At 37.0% G+C, this 21812-nt stretch overlaps 1 protein-coding gene across 3 annotated transcripts; it reads left to right on the top strand.

Annotated features, from left to right (window-relative positions):
• The first annotated feature begins 4471 nt into the window (after window positions 1-4471).
• LOC113858523 (translin-associated protein X) lies at window positions 4472-20960 on the top strand. 3 transcript variants are annotated; one of them, XM_027491207.1, is made up of 9 exons: window positions 4490-4623; window positions 4731-4855; window positions 5085-5166; window positions 17521-17600; window positions 18011-18152; window positions 18217-18366; window positions 19719-19920; window positions 20488-20589; window positions 20677-20924. In XM_027491207.1, exons 4-8 carry the CDS (start codon window positions 17566-17568, stop codon window positions 20586-20588), a joined length of 630 nt encoding a protein of 209 aa, XP_027347008.1. In that variant the 5' UTR covers window positions 4490-4623; window positions 4731-4855; window positions 5085-5166; window positions 17521-17565; the 3' UTR covers window position 20589; window positions 20677-20924. The 3 variants fall into 3 exon arrangements, 2 of the variants coding, with proteins under 2 accessions (XP_027347007.1, XP_027347008.1); XR_003503373.1 differs by lacking the exon at window positions 5085-5166 and having other exon boundaries at window positions 4472-4623; window positions 20498-20589; window positions 20677-20717; XM_027491206.1 differs by lacking the exon at window positions 5085-5166 and having other exon boundaries at window positions 4472-4623; window positions 20677-20960.
• The last annotated feature ends 852 nt before the right edge of the window (window positions 20961-21812 follow it).

The raw sequence follows: 21812 nt of genomic DNA on the forward strand, positions 1-21812 counted from the left end.
AATTCTAACCAGGCTCTGATACCAATTGATGACAACCACAAACCGTGTCGCCGAATTAAACAATCTTGAATTGGATTTCACACAATAAAAACAAAATTATTACGGCACAAATAAGAAGAAAATTAATAAAAAGTAAAAATAGAATAGAGATGGAAAATGGCGCCACAATCGCAAGATTGATAAGCCAAGGAACGATCGCCACAAGAGTTTTGGCCTCTTGATAAGATCAAAGAAAATTGGCTCACTCAAGAACCTAGAGTCACACGCTCTCACAAGAGTGTTCAATCTCAAATTATATTCGAAAAACTAATTAAAAGTGTGTTTACAAGAGCTTATATATGCCTAATGCTTGTAAACTAATACTAACGCAAACCCTAATGGGCTTCTTGTACCAACAAGCCTAAATTCAAATAGACTAAATAAAATAACAAGATTTTATCCTAAATAAAAACTCAAAATAAGTAATGACTAATATTAAAATAAATAAACTAAACATAATAATTAAATCCTAATAAAACTCGTTAGAGTTCAAATCCTCTAAGCATATGTAATTGATTATCTTGGGCTTTTCTAACTCTAAATTGAGCTCCCTTTCAAATAAGACAACAACAATCTTTTCTAAGTCTTCATTGATTCTTTTTGCCCTTGCCCTTGTCATTGGTCCTTGAAGCTCTTCCAATGCCTTCAAGTCTTTGTCTTCAATGGGCCTTCCTTAATTCTCATCAACTATGAATGGTTCAACGATACACTGGAGGTATGGAAGATGAAGGCATTAGAAATACCTTGGGGAAGAGAGAGTAGTGGTGACACCAACAGTGAGTGTGGTTGCACCACACATTGTCCTCCTGACTAGACCTCTGACTTCTACCTTTACTGAGTGACCTATGACTGTCCACACGGTATTCGTGAGGCGGGGTAACTAGCGACCATTCATGGTGTGAAAATGTGATTACAGTGCCACAATGAGCGTGGCTAGGTGCGATAAGCGCACATGTGCGAAATGTTGGTGCAGTGAGTGCACCTGTCATGTTTTGAATTGGAATAGATGATAAATGATGATTGTGATTGAGATGTTTGTATTGTGGATGCGTGATTTAAAATATGTTAATAAATGTATAGTATTTGAGGTGAGTCTCTACGTTTATGTGTGTTGGATAATGTAGAGTACTCACCCTTATATTTATTTTTCAGGTGATCAAGACAATCAGCAGCAGACTCAGTGAAGGAAGGATGAACTGCTATAGGACTTAGATTGTATTTTGAAATTATGATGTAATTGAATTAGTCCTGTAGCAGTCTTTGATATAAATTTGTAATCCTTTATTATTTTGAACTGTTTTATGAAACTCTATAATAAGATCTTTTTATTTAAATGAAAATTTTATTACTCCTATTTTGTGCAATTATTACTTGGAAATTAATTTAAGGTGTTACATGTGGAATGGTTGGAAACTATGAATGGTTCAGCGATATACTAGGGGTGTGACAGATGAGGGCGATAGAAATACCTTGAGAAAGAGATGGTGGTGGAGACACCAACAGTGAGTGTGGGTACACTACAGGCCACACACTCTCCTCTTGACTTAGCCTTTGACTAACACATTTGCCTAGGGACTCAGTACCGTACACGTTGTATACGTGGAGCGGGAGCTATCCGACGACCATCCATAGTGTAAAACTGAATAAGTCCCTGAGGTATAAGGCATCAAGAATTTGTGATCACAATGACACAGTGAGCATGACTATGTGCAGTGAGAGCACGTGTGTGTGAATTGTTTGTTGGTGCAGTGAGCGCACCTGTTTGTGAATTGAAATGGAAAAGTATTATTGTGTTTGTTGATACTTGATTTGGATTATGTTAGAAATGTGTGAAATGTGCAAGGTGACGAAGAAGATCAGTATCGGGCTCAGTAAAGGGATAGATGAAACTGTTATAGGATTTAGAACAATTGTTTGAAATTCTAATGTATTTAAACTAGTTATGTAGCAATCATTTAATATAAATTTGTAACTCATCCTTATTTTGAAATACTTTATTGAACTATGTATTAGAAACCGTTTGAATGAAAAAACTTTTATTATTCCCATTTTTGTGAAATTTATTTATTTAGAAATTAAATTAAGGTGTTACACAAGTCACACTTGAAATATATATTATGATTAACATTGCAATTATTAAAACTTATATCATAATTTTAGACAATAAATAAGATATACCTTAATAAAAAAATTAATAATTAAGAATATGAGTAAAATAAGTGAACAAAAATAAATAAAATAAAATATCTTATATTCCATTATATTTTATCATTATTTTGTCAATTTAAATAATAAAAATCTATACTATTACATTTGATTCTTTATTCCATATTGATATAACATATTTTAGGTTTATATTTATTATTTTATTTTGATTAATAAAATTTTTTCATATGCTTTATTTTTAGATTTTTTATCATCTTCTAGTTATTTGAATAAATTGGACTTATTACAAATAAATATTTTAATTTTGTATTTTCGGTTATTCTAACCTCTGACTACTCTTTTAGTCATAACTTTGTCTACATATATCATTTTTGGCTGATTCAAGTTGCATTATATTCTACACATCCAAGGCTTCAAAATGCATATATGGATAAATGGATTTGAAGTTATTTTCAATTTTTTATGATTTCTTAAAGTTGAGTTAGATTTGTTAAATATTGTTGCGGGATTGCATTTGGACTCTTATTATTTTATAATTGTATTTGAGCTTTTAGATATTATTGAGGCGCAAATTTTGACCACTTAATTCACCCTAATCAGAACCTATAAATAAACTAGTAAGGTTCTAAATTAAAGGAGAGATTAGACACTTTGAGCTTTTGAGATTTGACTGAAATAAGAACCCTCGTTTTTACTTTTTCTTGAATTCTCTCATTCTCTTCTCATTCTTATGTGGGTTAAGTGCTTCGATAGAAGGCTAAACCTTTTATTCAATCCACAGAACCCAAACACTGTAATTCTGATTTGAGTTCTGGGTTAAATTGGTCTGAGTTTGTTCTCTTTTTCTCTAACCTCAAATTTGTATATTGTGATTTCTATCGTTAGAATTCAAATTAGGATTGAATTGATATTCTAATTTGATAATTAATTCAAGGTTAGGTTAAATGATAGTTAAATGATAATTTGATTTAATCTGTGATCTAGTTCAATTAGGTTATTCAATTAAATTAATGATTGAATTTGGTAAATATTCAAACTTAGATTAAAATCTTTAGATATTGTACTAATTAGAATTAAACACATTTTGTATTTCTTCATTTATTTTCTTCCAAATTTATTCTGTTCGTAGTTCAATTTAGTATTTTGCAGATTTTAAAACTACCAAAAGTTTACTCTTGTTCTTTAAAAGAAAACCTAAAATTGAAATTACCTGAAAATGTGTTCCTGTGAATCGACCTAGGTTTAACTTTATACTACAAAATCTTTAGAAAACTTAGTTATTTTAATAGTAACTCGGCATTGTCTATCACATATTCTAAAATTCCAAAAGTTACGTCTAATTTTAATCTTTTTAAAACTTATTATTAAAACTGCATGACATCTTATTTTCAAATAAATTTAACTTATGTATCAATATATGTGATAAATATTTAAAGATAATGTTTTTTACAATATTTAAAAAGATTAAAATTGTGTAGAATAAATAAATTGCTGCTTTTGAAGTTTACATGAATAAAAATAAATTACTTTAAAATTATTTATATTTTATTGGTTAATATAAATATTAAAATAGTTAATTTAAAATTTAATTTAGTAATATTAATGTCATTTTAATATTTAACTTGGATCTATATCAAATACTATATAAATTAAAAAATATGTATGTTATATTTGTATAGGGTGTTTAACATAGATTAGAGAAGTGTTAAAGTAGACGAGTTTGATAAGTCAACTCACCTAATTTATTAAAAATAGTGAGTTAAGCTGAATGTTTGCACTTGCATCCCGTTTTAGTATGTTAAAATATGAGTTAATGGCAAGTTGGGGTAGATTGGCCTGCTAGACCCATTTTTAATTTTTACAAAATAAAAGAATTTATTTATTAATTAAATATTACGCTTTTTATTAATATAAAAATAGTTTAAAATATTTTTATAAATTATTCATTAATTTTTGTAATTTATTTTTATTTTTGTGTTAATTTTAAGTTAATTAATCTATTAACTTAATAATTTATTGAATGATTCTAAAATATTAACTTGATGGTTCACTCTTAAATGGGTTAAGTTAAAAAATTTAATTCATTTTTTAAAAAGAGAAAAATAGGTAAAATGTTAAAATAACATTAATCATTTAATAAATTCATATTTAAAAACATTTTTTTTATAAATCACTTTTAATACATTTTATTCAAATAAAAACTATATTATATTTACTTTTATAAAAATCAATTTTTACTAAACTTCATCCAAAAATATTATTTTGTATTGACTAAAAAAAAGGCATGACATGATAGAACCCCAAGGCGGGGGTCAAGGCGTTTAGGTGTCCGTCGTGGGACAGAACAGATGTTGCATTCCCTCTCTTCCCACAGATTTCTTATATTCATGGCATCCAAACCTCAACGCGTCCATCAAAGTAACTCTCTCTCTCTCTCTCTCTCTCCTCGTTGTATTGTCGTCAATTATCTTCCATAAACGACGATATTGATGCGCATATTTTCCCTTACGGGTTTTTCTTGACAGTTGCAGAGTCCAATTTTCAGAGCGCCGCAAAGAGGGGAAGAACCATGGCCTCGGCTACAGCCCCAGCCACTGAACCCGCAATGAAAGACGCTTTTACTCAATATGCCGGATATCTCAATGACCTTGTAATGCTTTTCATTTCTATCACACACCCCATTAAAATTCTCCTTTTTATAATTCAAATTTCCAGGCTTTTTAAATTACATTGCAACTTTGCAAGACTGTGTAGAACTGACTCAAGGGCTTTTCCTTTGAAGTCCAAATATTTACCTTTTACTTTCTTTTCTGTCTTTCATGGGGTGCTGGTGTACAGAGCTTTATGCCTATGAGTTAATTTCTGATTCTTGTTTTAAGGATGCCACATTCACTGCGGTGTATTATTGGAGTCAATAGGATATGCTTGGATTGAGGGGTTTGGAGGGAAAGGAACTGGAAGGTTATTTTTTTATTTATATTTTTACAATTAGATAACTATAAAATGCTTAGACCAAACGACTAAATTATGCTTGGAAGGTTAGATGATATTCTCTCAGTTATTTTCTTTCACTCAGGAGAATATTTACTTGAAGGTTAACTGTTGCTTATTGTATTAGGCACGGGAATATTAAAGTGGAGAGTTGATAGACAGTTAGTATCTTTTTAGAAATCAAATGGGGAAAAACCTTTATAATTCAAAGAACAGAATACACACACTGCTGAACATCGAGGATCTGCACCTCCCAATGCCAAAAGCCTTTAATTTCCTTTCACAAATCACATGATATTCCTCTCTAATCTCCCCTCTTGTTTATACGAAGCATACCTTATTCAAACTAAGTCACGTAACTAAGCTCACCAATGTGTAACTAAGTACTTATTTTTACTAACTAGGAAAGGGGGTCATCTAACATTACTCACCTGGTCCTCATGGTGAATAACTATGGCAGCTGCAAAAAAAAGTTGTATTGGGGTTCCGTTTGTTTGAAGCATTATGATTTAGCCAACCCCACTACTGCAGCCGCAAGGTAACCTCAACCTCTCTTGGGTCCAACATAGACAAGTGGCTACACTTAATTTCCTTCAGTGCTTTGTTTTCTTTTATATTTTTAGCATTGAAACAGATCATCATTGGCTTTTGCAAGTGTATTGAGAACCCTAGGTTTTCTAGCCAAATCATGCTTCATTATCATCCTTTCTTTATTATTCAAATGATGCTGCATGGGTTTCTCTATCTGACCACTCAAAAAGATGGTCTCCTTCCATAGAAGCAAGCTTGCTGTTAGACCTCACAACACCCAATTGGCTCTCTATCTCAACTACTTGTCCCAATCCATTGAGCTCCTCCATTTTTGGTTGTTAAAATGTGGACTTGTTCCCTTTGAATTCCCTCCTCTTTGTTTGTATTCATTTCCAAGATTTCTGGTCCCCATGATTTTTGTTCATTATCTTGGATAATTGGAAATTTTTTGCAATTGTTTTTGGTCTCCAAGCTGCATAGTTCATTTTCTATGCTTAGATACCAATTGATAGAAATTGGTACCCAATGTTGTCAAGATTGGGATCTTGATCGTGAGATTGCATGATCCTGCGATCTTTCTCCCCCTCCATTTGGATTGAATAGAAGATTGGACTCAACTTAAGATTGTTTGGGATCGTGATCATTTCTGGTAAGATCGTGTGATCTGTGATCTGATCTGATCCCGGTGTTTGGGTCGAATATAAGGACCTTATTTAAAAATACTCATTTCTCATTAGTTTTATTGACCTTCTTACACGTTTAGGACCCTATCTCATGCGCGGGGACCACTTCCTTTCTCTTCTTCGTCTTTGTGCTTATGCATGAGTGACATCTTTGTTTTTGTGCTTCTATGTGAGTGGCTCTATGTTGGGTGGTTCTACGTGGCTGCGTGGTTGGTTCACATTCTCTAGGCATGCTTCTGCATGGGTGGTTAGCGGTTGTGTGTATTTTGTTTGTTGCTAAACTGTGGGCACTGCCAATGTTGTCAAGATCTAGGATTGGAAGAGGGTTAAAAGATCGTGAATCGTGGAATCCTAAAATAGATTGTAAGATTCTACCAAACATGTAAAACTATGTATGCATGTATGCAAACCATCCATGCCCAGAGAGGAGAGAGCCCAAAACCACCCGGAAGCACCAAGACAAAGAATACGTCACTCACGCAAAAGCTCAAAGACGAAGAAGAAGAAGGATGTTAGAGACCAACGTGCATTTGGGCCTAATGAGTTGCTAGTGCAAGATAGTGGACCTGGCCCAAAACAGTGGGTAGTTTATGTGAGAAAGAAAAAGAGAGGCACGGGATATGTGGGTGGAATAGAGGGTGAGCTGGCTAGTTAGTTATGCCAAAAGAGAGAGAATCATTTGTTATATGGGGAAATGATTTGTTTAGAGGGGTATCTTTTGCAGTTAGCCAATTTGTAAGAATGGAGAGCCTCTAAGGTTCTTCAACGGAGCCAGGCTCTGAGGGTAGGGAGAGAGTCTCTCCTTGCATTTCTTCTTGTTTCAGTAATTAAATAAAATCTTCCCATATTTTTCTTTCATTTGCTGCTGCTGTTCTGTGTTTTCTATTCTGATTTTTAACAAAGGAAGTGGTTGTTGCACATGAGATAGGCTTCCAAAAGTGTTAGCGGGTCAAAAAACTAAGGGTAAATGGGTATTTTAAAACTGGGTCGTTATATCCGACCCAAATACCAGGATCGGATCAAATTGAATTGCTGATCACACGATCTTGCTGGAAAAGATCCCAATCCCTAACGATCCCAAGTGACTCCGATCTTTTGTGCGATCCAGATTGTTGAGGGGGAGAAAGATCGAAGGATCGTGCGATTCATGATCAAGATCCCAATCTTGACAACACTGGGCACTGCTAGTGGGTACTTTGTGCTCTGCTGCTGTTTCAGTTTGTGGGTCTTCGTTTGTCTTCTGTTTTTTGTTCTCTCATCTCTCATTTGTGACTTTTAATTTTATGTTTAATTAAATTATATGATTTAGATGTTAATTTTTTTATGTATGTTATGTTCTATGCTTATATATATGTTTAAGTATAACTTTACATGTTTGGTAGGATCTTACGATCTATCTTACGATCCCATGATTTATGATCTTTTACCCTCTCCTCCTGATCCTAGGTAAGATCCTAATCTTGACAATGTTGTTGGTATCAATGATAAGAAAAGTGAATCTTTATTAAGGGAAAAAATCAATTCCAGCCCCACTCCTGATGTGCAAGCATCAGGAAAAAGATACAACAATAACTCCCTTGGATATTTGAGAGTCTAGGGAACTCTCCCACAACTGATGTATGAAACTTGGCCTGATGTGCAAGCAAGGAATGCAAGTGGAGTTTTTTGGAAAAACAAATTGACTCTTATAGTAAAGCCTCCTTTGGTGCAAGGTATAACCCTTATGTGAACTGAGATCTGCTATTAAATCTTTGCATAACTGCTGCAATCTGGAATCTCTTTGAATTTTACTCTCCAATTTGTCCCACTCATCAAAGCTAAAAGTGGAGATAGCTGAATATATCATTTCTCTGGATAAGGCATATCCCACCTTGTTGTCACTTCTCGGTTTGAACTGAATTTCAAAATGGAAACCCGGTAATTTAGTTGTCCATTTATATTGGCATTTACCCATTAAACATTGTTCGGTTAGAAACTTGAGACTTCTTTGATCGCTTCGAATTACAAAGTGCCTGCCTATTAGATAGTGTCTCCACTTTAGAACTGCATATACAGTAGCCATAAGTTCCCTCTCATAGATCGACTTTTGTTGAGCTCTTTCTAACAAGGAATGACTTAGAAAAGCTATAGGACGCCCCTCTTGTAACAGAATTGCACCTACCCTTTTCCCGGATGCATTAGTCTCCACCATAAATGGTTTGGTAAAGTGTGGAATGGCTAGGACAGGTAATGATGTCATGGCTGATCGTAATGACTCAAGAGCTTGTTGTGCTTCTAGTGACTAGTGAAAATTATCCTTCTGCAACAATTCTATGAGTGGTTTGACTCTCTTTCCATAATTGTGGAGAAACCTTCTATAATATCCTATGAATTCCAAAAAACCTCCTAATCCCTTTACATCCTTGGGATTAGGCCAGTCCACGCTTCAATTTTCTTTGAATCAACAACCACTCCATTTGCTGAAATGACATGGCCTAAATACTCTAACTGTTGCACCCGAAAACTTCATTTTTTTATTAGCCATCATATGGTAAATCTGCAGCAATTGGAAAACCTTTTGTAAAGGGTCAACATGACTTTCTTCATCCTTACTATAAATCAGTATGTCGTCCAAGAAACCAGCATAAACTTACTCAAAATAGCTTGTAGCACCACATTCCTTGAGGCTTGGAATGTATATGGTGCATTAGTAAGACCAAATGGCCTTCATGAGTTCTAAAAGCAGTTTTCTCAATGTCTTCCTCCTTCATCCTTATCCGGTGGTAGCTGCTGGATTTAAGGTCTAATTTAGAAAAAATGGCAGCTCTCGTCAATTCGTCTAGTAATTCATCAATAATTGGGATTGAGAATTTATCAGGAACAGTATACTTATTTAGAGCTCGGTAATCCATACAAAATTGCTAACTACTATCTTTTTCTTAACTAAAATAATGGGACTTGAATAGGGACTCGCACTTGGTTGGATGAGACCAGCTTGTAACATCTCTGCCACCAATTTCTCTATTTCAGCCTTTTGATAATGTCCATCTATAAGGTCTCAGATGTGGAATATTTGAGCCTTCCTCCAATGTTATGGAATGATCATGTAGCTTGGAGGGAGGTAATCCTTGGTGGTGTTGAAACACATCTTCAAAATGGTATAGAGCTGCCCTTAATGATTCTGGAATATTGCCTACATATGCTTCCCCACCTTCCTTTCTCTGCACTCAATTAGGAACCCCTGCCCATTTTCCTGTAATTCTCTCACCATAGATTTAATTGTTGCTGCTGATCTACAAAGGGCAGGATCACTTTTTATGGTATGTATCTTATCTTGGAGCTTAACCAGCAGAGTGAGCTCGCCAAAATTTGCTCTGATTTCCCCAAGTACTGCCAAACATTCCATACCAAGAACCAAATCTGCACCACCTAACTCAAAATTGTAAAAGTCTTGTTGAACTTGCAGATCTTGTATCTGTATAGGTAAACCTTTGCAATAACCCCAACTGCTCACCTCGTGGCCATGACTAACCTCTACCCAAAATTGAGGTGTTTGAATACTAGTAGATTAAGTTCTTTCACAACTTGTATGATATGAAGTTATGGGAAGCCCTGCAATCTACTAATGTCAACACTTATTTCCCTTGCATTGTTCCCCACAACTTGAGGGATCTTTTTGACATAAGACCAGTCATACTACTAAGATCCAGCTGAATAGATTTTACTCCCCATTCTGTACTATCTCTTTTCCCTCCCTCTTTTGTCACTTCCCCTGTTTCATTGGGTTCCTCTTCTAATAGCATGGCCCGTAATTGCTTGTTCTTGCATACATGTTCTAGGGAAAATTTCTCATCACACCTAAAACAAAGGCCTTTTCTTTGCCTCTCATTTTACTCTGCTGCAGTCAGTTCTTTAAAACTCCCCCCTCTTTGACTAGTTCCAGTATTTTCAACATGTTTGTTGATAGAATTTATACTTGAACCATTGAATGCTGAAGATTCAACATGAGTAACCCCATTTCTTACCATTGTCCTTCTAGACCTGTAATTTCCTGCATACATTCTTGAAACCAGATTACTCTTATTATTGGTTGTTAGAGACAAGTTTCCAGAGGGACTAAAGGTTTATAAGCGGAAAAACTATAGGAGAGGAATTAGGAAGTAGGCTGTTATATTCTGCTATAGTTTAGGATTTATCTTTTGCTGTTATATTTTAGATTTTATCTTTTGTTATTGTTATTGTTTTCTGTATACAGTTGTTAGGAGCAAAATTAGGAAACAGAATAGTTTAAATAGGGGAGGATTACAGATGGAAAAGGTATCTTGGAAATTAATTCAGAATTATGGTGTTGAGCCACTATAGAGCTCTCTTTCCATTGCTGTATCTCTGCTCAACTGAGCCAATTCAATACATACTTTTTACGTTCAGTTTCACATATCTTATCAATTGGTATCAGAGCACTTTCCTGGTGCTTGGATTCCCCTTGAGACAATGGATTCAGAACGTCTAGAGCGTGTGGAGAAGACGCTGGAAGAATTGATGCAACGAATGGCAGTCCGAGGTCGATCATGCCACCGCGACAGATCCCCACCAAGGACTCCTAACTGCCGATGCGCAGGACGGTGGAGACCCACCTCCAGGATAGAGGCGTCAGTCTCCCTGAAAGACGACGAGCGGCAGTCTTCGGTGTCTCCTGGCGCCTGCTGCCACTATAGGGACACTTCCAGGCGCCGGCGGCACCACTCACCATTCCGAGATCGTCGTCACAACTACTCTCCTTTGGTGGACCGCAATCGAAGAATAGAACTTCCCATTTTCTCTGGCGAAGACCCAGTCAACTGGTTGGTGAAAATCGAGAGATACTTCACGCTCCAATGCATTGAGGGTGACGAGCGCCTTGATGTCGCGCTCCAATGCACCCTCCTGGGCTGCTACCAACCAGGCGCAAGCAAGGACCCTTATGGAGCACTATTCTGCCTAAAACAGTCTGGTCTGGTGCGTGAATATATAGAGGAATTTGAGAAGTTGTCGCGCTCCCTTAAGCATCTGGACATGGAGGTGCAGATCGGCGTTTTCCTCAATGGGCTCCAAGAAGAGATTGGAGCGGAGCTAAGGAGTTTGGAGCTGGAATCGTTAATGGCAATGAAGGATAAGGCCATCCTTCTAGAAGAGAGAAATCAGGCCTGGAGGAATAACCACGTCACACCTTGGGCCAAAGGGGCCAATAATAATAGGCCCAATAACTCCCCCTCCTTCCAAACGGGGAGCTAGACTAAACCCAGCAACTCAACTCCTTTGCAGTCGGCAACATGGGCCCATTAAACAATCAAAGACCCTCAGCCCAAGAGAGACCCACCTCAACCCCACCAAAATCGGCCCAGATTATCCCAATCTGAAATTCAAGAGCGCAGCCGTCGAGGGTTATGTTTCAAATGCGGGGACCCATGGAACAAGGAGCACATCTGTAAGTACAGATAGTACCGACTCGAACTAGTGGAGGATAATGAAGCGGAAAAATTAGAGGAAGAGCGGGGAGAGGGTTCAGGAGAAGAGGATTTGTAGAGACTGGATTTCGTGTACTCAAAATCTCCTTACAGAGTTTGAAGGGATTTACCACCAAGTCTTTCATGGCAAAGGGAACTCTCCAGGGCCATGATGTCACGATTCTGGTGGACTGTGGAGCAGAGGGGAATTTCTTACACAGCACTAGTGGAAAGGTTAGAGATGAAGGTGACCGAGACTCCCCTTTATCGCGTCAAACTAGGAATGGGTACACAACACCAAAGCAGAGGTGTGTGTGAGGGAGTCCAGTTGGAGGTACAGGAGGTGACCATCATACAGACATTTTACCTTATCCAATTGGGTAGTGTGGATGTTGTCCTGGGTATGGATTGGCTGCAAAGCTTAGGGACAATCACAACCAACTTTTCTCAGCTGTATATTAGATGGCATGAGGTAGCTGAAATCCGGGTAATACGAGGGGACCTATCCTTAGGGAGAAAGGGGGCTACGTTCAAAACTACAATGAAGGCCTTGAAGGAGGAAGGTGAAGGCATTTTAATAACCGCAATAGAAGCTCCACCAGAAGAAGTCTTGCAGAAAATTCCAGAAGCCATGAGCAAATTACTAGAAGAGTTTGACGATATAAGCGCAGTGCCCAAGGGGCTTCCCCCTGTGAGGGACTACGACCACGCCATAGTCCTAAAAGAAGGAGCTTCCGAATATCAGACCTTATCGTTATCCTCACTCGCAAAAAAATGAGATTGAAAAGTTAGTGGATGAGATGTTGGAGGCTGGCATCATCAGGCCCAGTATTAGCCCATATTCCAGCCCAAAATTGCTAGTAAAGAAGAAGGAGGGAGGATGGAGGTTTTGTGTTGACTATCGAGTTTTGAATACCATTACTAGGCCAGACAAGTTTCCCATTCTGGTCATTGAGGAGTTGCTGGACGAACTTGGTGAAGCCCGGATATTTACTAAGTTGGACCTAAAATCTGGTTATCACCAGGTTAGGATGAAGGAAGCGGACATTGAGAAGACAACATTCCGAACACACGAGGGACATTATGAATTTTTGGTGATGCCCTTTGGGTTAACCAATGTCCTGTCCACATTTCAATCACTAATGAATCAAGTGCTTCGACCTTTCTTACGGAGGTTTACCTTAGTTTTTTTTAATGACATTTTAATCTACAGCTGGACAGAGGAAGAGCATTTGAGACAAGTAAGGGATGTACTGGAGCTATTAAGGCAAAATTAGTTGTACATCAACAAAAAGAAATGTTGCTTTATGGTTGTCAAGTTAGAATACCTGGGTCATCTTATATCTAAGGAGCGTGTGGAGGCGGATCCCAAGAAGATTGAAGCAGTAACTAACTGGCCAGCACCCCAGAATGTTAAAGGATTGAGGGGATTTTTGGGATTAACAGGTTACTATAGAAGATTTGTGAAAGGCTATGGGAAGATAGCTTGGCCTCTCACCCAACTATTGAAGAAGGACGGATTTTTCTAGAGCTTAGAAGTCCAATCAGCTTTTGAATTTTTGAAGAGGGCCATGACTTCCTTACCGGTGCTAGCAACCCCCTGTTTTAACAAAGAATTTGTGTTAGAAACAGATGCATCGGGGACTGGATTGGGGGCCGTTTTGATGCAGGAGGGAAGGCCTATTGCCTTTTGGAGTCACACCCTTTCAAATAGAAACCAAATGAAATCGGTTTATGAGAGGGAATTAATGGCAATTGCTCTTGCGGTTCAGAGATGGAGGCATTACTTATTTGGAAGGAAATTCATAGTGCATACAGACCAAAAGTCCCTAAAATTCTTAATTGACCAGCGCGTACTAGGGGAAGGGCAGCAAGGGTGGATATCTAAACTCATGGGCTTTGACTTTGAAATCAAATACAAGGCAGGGAAGGAAAACAGGGTCGCGAATGCCCTCTCTCGTAGGCTTCTATTGGCAGCCCTTTCCATGGTTACCTTCTCGAAATGGGCAGGTCTAGAAGACGAGGTTCAACAGGATGAGAGGCTGGCTAGTATAATACAGAAAATGATACAAGGGGAAACCTCAGTTAGCGACTATGAGCATGGGCGACTCTTTTATAGAGGGAAGCTGGTCCTTCCTAAGAAATCTCCTCGAATCCCTTTGATACTTCAGGAGTTTCATGATTCAGCTGTAGGCGGCCACTCAGGATTTTTCAGAACCTACAAGAGGATTGCCAATTTAGTTTGGTGGAAAGGAATGCGGAAGTTCATTCGAGAGTATGTAGTGGCTTGTGATACTTGCAACTGGAACAAGTACCAAACCTTAAGTCCAGCAGGACTATTACAACCTTTACCAATTCCCCAACAGGTTTGGGATGATATCTCCATGGATTTCATCGGGAGACTCCCTAAGTCACAGGGCTGGGATACCATCATAGTGGTGGTCGACAGATTGATCAAGTACAGTCATTTCATTGGTCTAACTCATCCTTACACTGCCAAGGATGTGGCTGAAATTTTCGTCAAAGAGATTGTTAAGTTGCATGGGTTTCCAGTTTCAGTTGTCTCAGACAGAGATAGAGTATTCATGAGCTCTTTCTGGAAAGAATTATTTAGAACAGCAGGGACTCAACTTCGGTTCAGTACGGCTTACCATCCCCAAACTGACTGCCAAACAAAAGTAATTAATAGGTGCTTAGAGACGTATCTGAGGTGTTTTTCCAGCACTAAACCTAAACATTGGGCTTGGTGGTTGAGCTGGGCAGAGCTGTGGTTTAACACCACATTCCACAGTTCGACAGGAACTACTCCTTTCAAAGCATTATATGGGAGAGATCCACCGGCTATCATTCGGGGAGAAGATGGCGCATCAGCAGTGGAGGAAGTCAACATTGCTTTGGCCGACAGAGATCAAATACTTAGAGAATTGAAGGCGCAGCTGACCAAAGCCCTAGGATCGAATGAGAGCACAAGCTAACAAGAAGAAGAGAGAATTAGAGCTAGCAGTGGGAGAGATGGCTTACTTAAAAATCCAGCCTTATAGGATGAGGTCCCTAGCTTCAGAAACTAATCAAAAGCTCATCCCTCGATATTATGGTCCTTACAGGGTATTGGAGAAAATCGGCGAGGTTGCCTATAGGCTAGAACTACCAGTAGAAGCAAGAATACACCCTGTTTTTCATGTTTCCTTGCTCAAAAAATGTGTGGCAGCAGACGTCCAAAGTCAACCTTTACCAACCAGCCTGAACGAGAACTGGGAATTGATGGTTCAACCTATGGAAGTGCTGGCTGTGTGGACTACCAACCAAGGAGACAAAGAAGTGCTGATCAAATGGAAGGGTTTGCCAGATCATGAGAGCACTTGGGAGGTGGCAGAAGATATCCAAATCGAATTTCCCGAATTTCACCTTGAGGACAAGGTGGTTGTTCAGGGGGGGAGTATTGTTAGAGACAAGTTTTCATAGGGACTAAAGGTTTATAAGTGGAAAAACTATAGGAGAGGAATTAGGAAGTAGGCAGTTATATTCTGCTATAGTTTAGGATTTATCTTTTGCTGTTATATTCTGTTATAGTTTAGATTTATCTTTTGTTATTGTTATTGTTTTCTGTTTACAGTAGTTAGGAGCAAAATTAGGAAACAGAATAGTTTAAATAGGGGAGAATTACAGATGGAAAAGGTATCTTGGAAATTAATTCAGAATTAGGATGTTGAGCCACTATAAAGCTCTCTTTCCATTGCTGTATCTCTGCTCAACTGAGCCAATTCAATACATACTTTTTACATTCAGTTTCACATACCTTATCATTGGTCTTCTATTTTGCTCCTCCTGTAATCCCAACACTTCCTTTCCTCAAGATTACCTGATTTTTTTCATTGATTAGCTGTGCCATGTCCATCTCTGCCAGGGATCCCATTGAATGTAACTTCAATTCTGTTCTCACCTCTTCGTTGCGACCATTCAGACAAATACCCTTCAAAATATTCTTATTTTGTGATCTAAGAGGTCCCGCACATATCTCAAATTGTTGCATGGTGTCCTCTTGTTTTAACCCTAATAGGATTTCATATGGATTTTGCATCATTGAGGGTTGGAATTGCCGAATGATTACTTGCTGAAACTGTTCAATTTCCAAAACAAGATTCCCACCATTGAAACCACATTAATACCCTTCATTCTAATGCAACCATGATCTCTGACACACGGTCTCCTTCTAGTATCCCATGTAACTGAATATACCTTTTGATCTTGTTAACCCAACCATATGCATCTTCTGCCTTAAAAATTGGGATTTCAAGTTTTCTCTACCTATCATTCTTCTCTGCAATGTCCTCATCTCCACCCCTGTTATCACTTCTGGCATCCATATTTGAATTGTGGTGTAAGCTTGAATCTCTCCCAGCCTCCATAAAATTTCTTGTACATTGTTTTTGGTGTTGCGAATGCATGCTTCCGTTAGTGAATGACTTTCGCTTTCTTTGTCTCCTTGTTGCCATTATTCCGATTAACTCCTCTCTCTGTAGTGCTTCTACTCGACCCTCCCTTCTTGTGCCTAGGAAAGTAGAGCTTTGATACCAGTTGATAGAACTGGATTGATATAGATGGAAAACAGAACAAACTGATTGTATTATTCACAAGAATGCTTCCTGATGAAGGTGACCAAGAGACAGTAAAATGCTACAAGGTTCACAGGGTACCCTGGACTCTCCCTGACCCTACAATAGTCCTGTTCCTTTTCCCTGCCCTCTTTCCTATCATATTCCCTTCTATATACAATTTCTCACTAACTACCTCCAACTAACTGATTTGGGTTCTAAACCCCTACTCCTCTCCTAATCCTTTTAATGTACACTTGCTTATTAATGGTCTGCTATCACACACCCTTACATAGCCTTTCCAACCTTGTGTATCTTTTCTTCCTCAAGTATTGCAGTGACGTCATTGTGGCTCCACATTAATCAGCCACCAATAGGCTTCTTTTCATTTAAATTCTGGAATTATCTTCAAGATTTAACACCCACAGCTCCAAGATCAGGGCTCTGGTCCTAGTTGATAGAAACGTGGTATTTTTATTAGAAAAAATGGTGAAAGAACTCTGTAATTCACAAAACAGAATACACACACTAGAACTCTGAAAAAAAAAATAGGTATGCTGTGTTTCCAGGATTGTATTTCATATTCGAATGGATCTCGTAATCGTAAGAAAGTGGGTTTTTTAACTACGGGCCTAGCAAACGAAAAATTTGGACAGGATCCAATCCAATAGGATCTCCCCCCTTCAAAATCGGACGTGAAGGTTTCCTCTCATCCGGCTGTGTCTGCACCTCCTGATGACAAAAGGCCCTGATTTCCTGTCACAATCACATGACATTTCTGCCTAATCTCCCCTCTTATTATAGAAAACATGCCTTATTCAGACTAGCACATATAACTAACTAACTCACTAACATAACTAACTAATGGGTAACTAAGTAAACTTAATTTAACTAACTACTAATTGGGGTTATCTGACAAGAGTCTTCTCTTGAATGTTATTTTACTGAATTGTTATACATACTTTGTCTGATTAGTGTTTCACAATTCATGCAGCATTTTTAGAATTCACTACAGGCTTCCTCCTTTATATATTCTTTGTAAACTTGTATTTGTAGAATGACAAACGGGAAAGAGTGGTCAAAGCCAGCCGTGATGTAACAATGAATAGCAAAAAAGTCATATTTCAAGTGCACAGGTTACACATCTCTCCCCTCCCCCCCGCCCCCACACCCACACACACATACTCCCTCTACATGCTCTTGAGAATGTTACTTGGTTCAGCTTACTTACTCAAATATATTGATTTCATGGTCTTTACTGTGATAAGTTGTCCTCTATTATGCATTATCTGTTTAATTAGTTGTCTTACATGTGATCATACCTCAAAATCCCCTATGTATTTTAAATGTGAATAGAATGTGCAAATTTGAGTTAAGAAGACCTTTCTAACCTAATGACTATATATTTTTTTTAATAAAAAAGGTGAAATAAAAGAAATAGGAGTCCAAATTGTACTCCTGATGGCTAATGATTTATTATTACATACATGTGATCTTCATCTTCCTGATCTTGATGACATTACCCATATTCTAATTTCTTAACAAGGATGAGCAAATATAATAAAGTGGAAGTCCTTGAGAAAGCAGAAAAGGATTTAGCTGCTGTGACAGATCAGTACATGTCGCGACTAGTTAAAGAATTGCAGGGAACTGATTTTTGGAAGCTAAGACGAGCATACTCCCCTGGGGTATAATTCACGTTTATTCTTTGTTTAGTTCAAATACTTTTCTCTGATGTCTTGGTGTTTGCAGATACAGGAGTATGTTGAAGCAGCTACATTCTGTAGTTTCTGTAAAAGTGGAACTCTTTTGACGCTTGATGAGATACACAAAATATTGTTACCACTTAGTGATTCATGTCTTCAGCCTCTGCAAATAAATATCCTTGACTACCTATTAGGGGTATAGAACTTAATTTTGTGGCAACAAACTATTTAACCCCTCTGACTTTACCAATTTTGCAAATACATTCCTTGAGCTTCAATTTTGTCCCAATTGATCCTTAAATTCTACATATGTGAATAGCCCCTTCTGTTAAGTTGGGGTTAAATAACTTAAATTACTAGTGGAAAAAAAAATTCAAGCACTGATTTATTTTAGAAGTACCAACCATTTATCTATTTACTTTTTAAATCAATTTTTCCCTTATTTTTTAACTTTTCTAAAATGCAAAAGAAATGATAAAAAAATTTCCCCTGCAAAGGCATCAATTACCATTCTCTTCTATCATGTGCTGCATTTTCTGCATAAAGTTTTTCTGATTATCCATATTCACACTGGCTTTGTTGTTGCTATGTCTTGTTCTGTTCCTTTTAAAAGGCTCAATGATGTCATCATGGACTTGCCAATTCCCCTTCCTTCATTCGATCACTATTGTTCTTTGTCAAAACAATCAAAACCACCTCCATGCATACCTTCTTGAAAGGGTCATGGACAGGGTACGATAGACAGTCATAGGCATGTGTTAGAAGGGCATCACAAGGGCCAACGGGTGCCTTGCCATGGGGACCAGGGGGTTGGACACCATTGAGACAGTGGTCGGGGACTTCTGTGCAATGCAATGGTGGCAGAACGTGAAGTTCCAATGATTCATGATGGTGTTATTGGTGCAGCTACAGAGGAGGCATTTGATGGTGGCATGCCTATTTCCGTGAACATAGTGTGCGTTGATTATGATCTTGTCCTCAATGGGGGCTGAAGGGATTGTGCAGCATGTAATGCCTTAATTGGTTTCACCACCAGAGATGACATGACTTGTGTGGCCAGTGTTGGCCCACCAACATCAAGAGTGTGGCATTATTTTGGTGCCTCTATGCATGAACCCTTGACACAATTGCTGCCGACAGTGCAAGCACCGTTGTTGGGGTTGGAGTTGGCAGCAATCGTGGTGCCCTTCACCAGTTCTTGTTCTTGAGAGGATGACTTAGGTTTTGGTTGTTTTGAATCTTTTGATTGAATCTGAAACCACAGCTTTATATTTTTATCTTTTCTACTTTTTATTGTGGAAAAGTTAAAAAATTATAGATTTAAAAATAAGCTTGATAAACAATCAAGATTTCTTCTCGATTAATAATCCAACCCTAACTTAACAGGATGAGCCACTAAAATGTTATGCAGAGTTTAAGGATCAATTTGGATGAAATAGAAGTTCAAGATGTCTATTTGCTAAAGAGGTAAAGTTTAAGGTGGTTAAATGACCTTCCTATTTTTTTCTCCCTCTTCTTCTCTAAAAGGTGCTTAGTATTCTTTTACAGGTTGCAGATTTGACTGGAGAGCTAATGCGTTTGGCAATAGGTAGGATATCAGATGGTGAACTTGAATTTGCTGAAAAGATATGCAGATTTGTGCGTGATATATACCGGGAGCTTACACTTGTAGTGCCAAATATGGATGACAGTTCTGATATGAAAACAAAGATGGATATAATGCTTCAAAGTGTCATGAAAATAGAGATCGGTAATGTTTTGGCTTTTGAAATACAGTTTGCAAGATCTATCTGTTAATTTTGATGCTTAAATAAAACCTTACTGGCGTCATGAATAAAATAATTTATCTAGCGAATGAAATGGAAAGATATTGCATTTCGTCTTAAATTTATGTACTAGTTTTCCATTGTTTCAAGAGATTATTTTCTTATGTTCCTGATTTAAGACCCTTGCACATTAGAATTTTATTTCTCTATTAAAATGTATCCTTTCAGAATTATATGTAGGCCTAAAATCGTTTTTTCTTCTAAACAAGTCATATTTAGATACGATGATAAATGGATGATTGTTATGGAAATTCCTACCTACATACTCTACTCAGATAATGTCCTGGTGACACTTTCTTTTCCCAAAGAGTCAGAAGAACCCATGATAAACCCCTGTGACAGCAATATAAAATGTTGATTATAAAATGTTCTACTTTTGTATTGAAAATCCAATTGAAAGCTTTTTCTCCCCTTCCCACCCAAGTGAAAGTGTGTGAGAGAGTGGATATTAAGATCTCATATATACAATCTAACGCATGTTCTTTATGTAGCTTGCTTTAGTGTTCATGTAAGAGGATCAGAGTATATTCCACTCCTTGGATCTAATGATTCAAGTTCTTTCTTATTGGGTGTTCCAGATATTGAACTATGAGGTATTCATTGTTGTCAGTTTGAGTTGATTCTTGGAATCTTTTTAAAATGCGTTTCTAATGAAAGGAGGTTTCCTTATGTTATACCAGTTATCCATTGGACGCTTTGTAAGATCAATGTCAGTGAGGGAATAGTCTGCTACAAGGTTTTGAAGGTTGATATCGCCGCATGGACCAATATCAACAATATTTTTATAAGTTGCTAATGATCTTTGACGAGGAAATTTGAGCTGAACATATGACAATGTCCAGTTCTCATTTAACTTGAGATGGTCATTTCACATAATGTTATTGAACTTGCACTAAATCTTCTTTGATATTAAGAAAAAATTGACAGTTGACTTATGCTATTATATAAACATTTCAGTTTATCGATAAATCTGGTGGTGTGTTTTATTTTGACATGTAGAAAAGTGTAAACTTTTTTGTTTGTCAACGAAAAGTTTTAACACTGCCTTTTAATTGCGAAATTCTATATATCTTTATACATATAAGTGGACCCTAAAGGCTCAAAACAACATACAAACCTAGCTGATTAATTGGGAAAACAAATACCATAATTTTCTAAGTAGAGGAACTAGCTAGGGCTGGTTAACCAACAATCTTTATCCTGGTTATTATGAGCACAGTTAGTAACCAAATTAGCACAATAATTAGTCTTTCTATATGACCGAAACTAAATTGATAATATATGATTATTAGGGATATTATAACTAATCGTCTGGATTGTTATTTTGGAGTAAGTTCTACAACTATTCCATATTAGGCAAGCTTATGCATAAGTTGAAGACTAATAAGGATAGCACAAAATTTTGCATGGAGAGCAGATAGGAATGAAAATAGGTCAGGTCGTGTAATAGGGGCCTACAGTCTAGTTTGGTTTAAACTTAACTTTTTTAATAAACAAATAAGGTTTAGATTTTTTTTAAGCTCTGTTTAAGTAAACAAACTAGGCTGAGTTATTTTCGAAGTCTGTTAAGTCTGACATGCTAACCTATATATATATATATATAATTTAAAAATACAGCTGTCAAAATATGTTTAATTAATAAAGATATTTAATAATATATTTTTAATTTTGTTATATTAAATTAATATATTATGTTATAATTATTTTTTATTTATAATTATAATAAATAGAAATTATATTTTATTAAAAATTAAAAATATTTATACACAATTACATTTTTAAATAATAAATTATCATATTTGTTACATTTAAATAA

The sequence above is a fragment of the Abrus precatorius genome, unplaced genomic scaffold (assembly GCF_003935025.1).
Source record: "Abrus precatorius isolate BTA unplaced genomic scaffold, Abrus_2018 Scaffold2, whole genome shotgun sequence".
Taxonomy (NCBI): domain Eukaryota; kingdom Viridiplantae; phylum Streptophyta; class Magnoliopsida; order Fabales; family Fabaceae; genus Abrus; species Abrus precatorius.